At 60.2% G+C, this 2,080-nt stretch overlaps 1 protein-coding gene across 1 annotated transcript in view; it reads left to right on the forward strand.

Annotated features, from left to right (window-relative positions):
• Positions 1–2,080, forward strand: part of LOC104992680 (breakpoint cluster region protein-like) — a gene marked incomplete at its 5' end in the record, with an annotated part of 22,532 nt that overhangs the window by 17,689 nt on the left and 2,763 nt on the right. The window contains 2 exon segments of the mRNA XM_010845644.1: positions 42–101; positions 1,170–1,279. Coding sequence (XP_010843946.1) covers positions 42–101; positions 1,170–1,279 — 170 coding nt within the window.

Below are 2,080 nucleotides of genomic sequence, written 5' to 3' on the forward strand. Positions count from 1 at the left end.
GACGCCCAGGGCTCCCGGTAATCACGACGCCTTGCTTTCAGCTGGACCCTCAGACCCTGCAGGACAGAGACTGGCAGCGGACCGCCATCGCCATGAACGGGGTACGTGCCCCCTCGCTGTGCCGGCTCCCGCTTCCTGCAGAGGGCTGGGGTGGTGCCAGTCCTTGCTGAGACCCTCAGGGCTGGAGGAGGCAGAGAAACCACAGCGTGCGGGCCCGAGTCCACGCAGGCCAGAGTCTTGTGGCTGGAGTGCGGGTCACTTGCCAGGCACTGGGCGTCCCTCCTCAAGTGGGGGTTCAGGGGCATCATGGGGATGGAGGGGGCCTGGACCCTGGGGTTTGCCCATAGAGACTGAGACCCCTGACTAGACTCCAGTGCCCTGTAAGAATTGAGACCTTAAGAAAAAGCACTGCCGCTCACCAGAAAAGCTCTGGGCGTGTAGGGCATACCTGGAGGAGGCCGTGGCAACCCACTCCTATATCCTTGCCTGGAGAGCCCCATGGACAGAGGAGCCTGGCGGGCCACAGTCCCTGGGGTGGCACAGAGTCAGACACGACTGAAGCGAGTTAGCATGCAGGACACAGTGCCAACATTTGATAGGCGATCGGTGGCGTTTTGTTACCTTCTCTATACATTTTCTCTAGTGTCTTTTTTTTGGCTTTTTATTTTGTCTGGGGATGTAGCCAGCTGACAGTTTTGTGATGGTTTCAGGTGAACACAGAAGGGACTTAGCCACACACATGTGTATGTCCATTTCAGTCCAGTCGCTCAGTCATGTCCAACTCTCTGTGACCCCATGGACTGCAGCACGCCAGGCCTCCCTGTCCATCACCAATTCCCGGAGTTGGCTCAAACTCATGTCCATTGAGTCGGTGGATACATATATGGATACATGGATCCATTCTCCGCCAAACTCCCCTCCCATCCAGGCTGCCATGCAACATGGAGTCTCATCGTTCTTTTTAATCAGGATTAAATGAGAAGCAGAAGCCACAGGGTCCTGGGGGGAGGTTGTGCAGAAGCGGGTCCTCAGACGGCCCTAGCTGTTCCCGGCTGCCACTGAGGTGGACCAGGGCCCGCCCCCAACCTGGACCCTAGCCTGCGGGGCCCTGGGAGCTGGCTCTGAGGACCAGAAGGCTGAGAGGGTCGTGCCCCCTGCCTCCCCTGCAGATCGAAGTGAAGCTGTCAATCAAGTTCACCAGCAGGGAACTCAGCTTGAAGAGGATGCCTTCCCGAAAACAGACAGGCGTCTTCGGAGTCAGGATCGCCGTGGTCACCAAGTGAGTGGCCTGGGCGCCCACGTCTCGTCCCCGGGGGCGGAGGGTGCTCCCTCCCCGCGTGTCTATGCAGGACGGACCTGGTATGGGTCTCCCTCTCTGTGCGCGGTCGCCCCTCACAGGCCTGTGGAGCACTCTGTGCGTGGCTGCCTCCCGAGCTGACCACGGACGAGTCCCCAGCAGCTCGGGGCTGTCCAGCCCCCTGCCTGTGCTGCCCCCAGAGCCGGGCTCGCCAGGGTTCCCTTCCCTGCCTTGGAATTTCTCAGGATCCGAGCTCCTGTCCTGCCCCCGGCGCGTCACGGGTCAGTCGTCAGGAGACACTTGTGTACAGGTTCAGGGCGGGCCTTGGGGACACAGCCGCTTCCTCCGGAATCCACTTTCCCCGGTTTGGAGCCTGGCCTGGCCCTGACCTCACTGGTGGTCAGGCAGGACACCTGACTACAGCCTGGCCCCCGGCTACACCCCAGCCGTCCCCCCAGCTCCTCCGGGAGGCTCTGGGCGGGAGCAGGGACCCCCGAATGAGTACCACTCATGAGAGGGGCTGGGGACAGGACTCTGCTGGGTCCTGGATCCAGTTGCTAAACTAGACTAAACCAACCCTCCAGACAGAGTTCTTACTCTGAAGAGTTAAAGAGTTCTTACTCTGGCGTCCTGCCTTCAGGGGCTAGAATTGTCCCGTTAGGACGCGGAAGAGAGAGGGGTAGCTTCACAGGATTCCAAGCTGAGCGCAGGGGCAAGGCGGTCCCGTGGACTCCGTCCTCTGGCCCGGCTATTGTAAATAGTGTTGCAATGAACACTAAGGTT

This window comes from Bison bison, unplaced genomic scaffold (assembly GCF_000754665.1).
Source record: "Bison bison bison isolate TAMUID 2011002044 unplaced genomic scaffold, Bison_UMD1.0 scf7180017848633, whole genome shotgun sequence".
Classification (NCBI taxonomy): domain Eukaryota; kingdom Metazoa; phylum Chordata; class Mammalia; order Artiodactyla; family Bovidae; genus Bison; species Bison bison.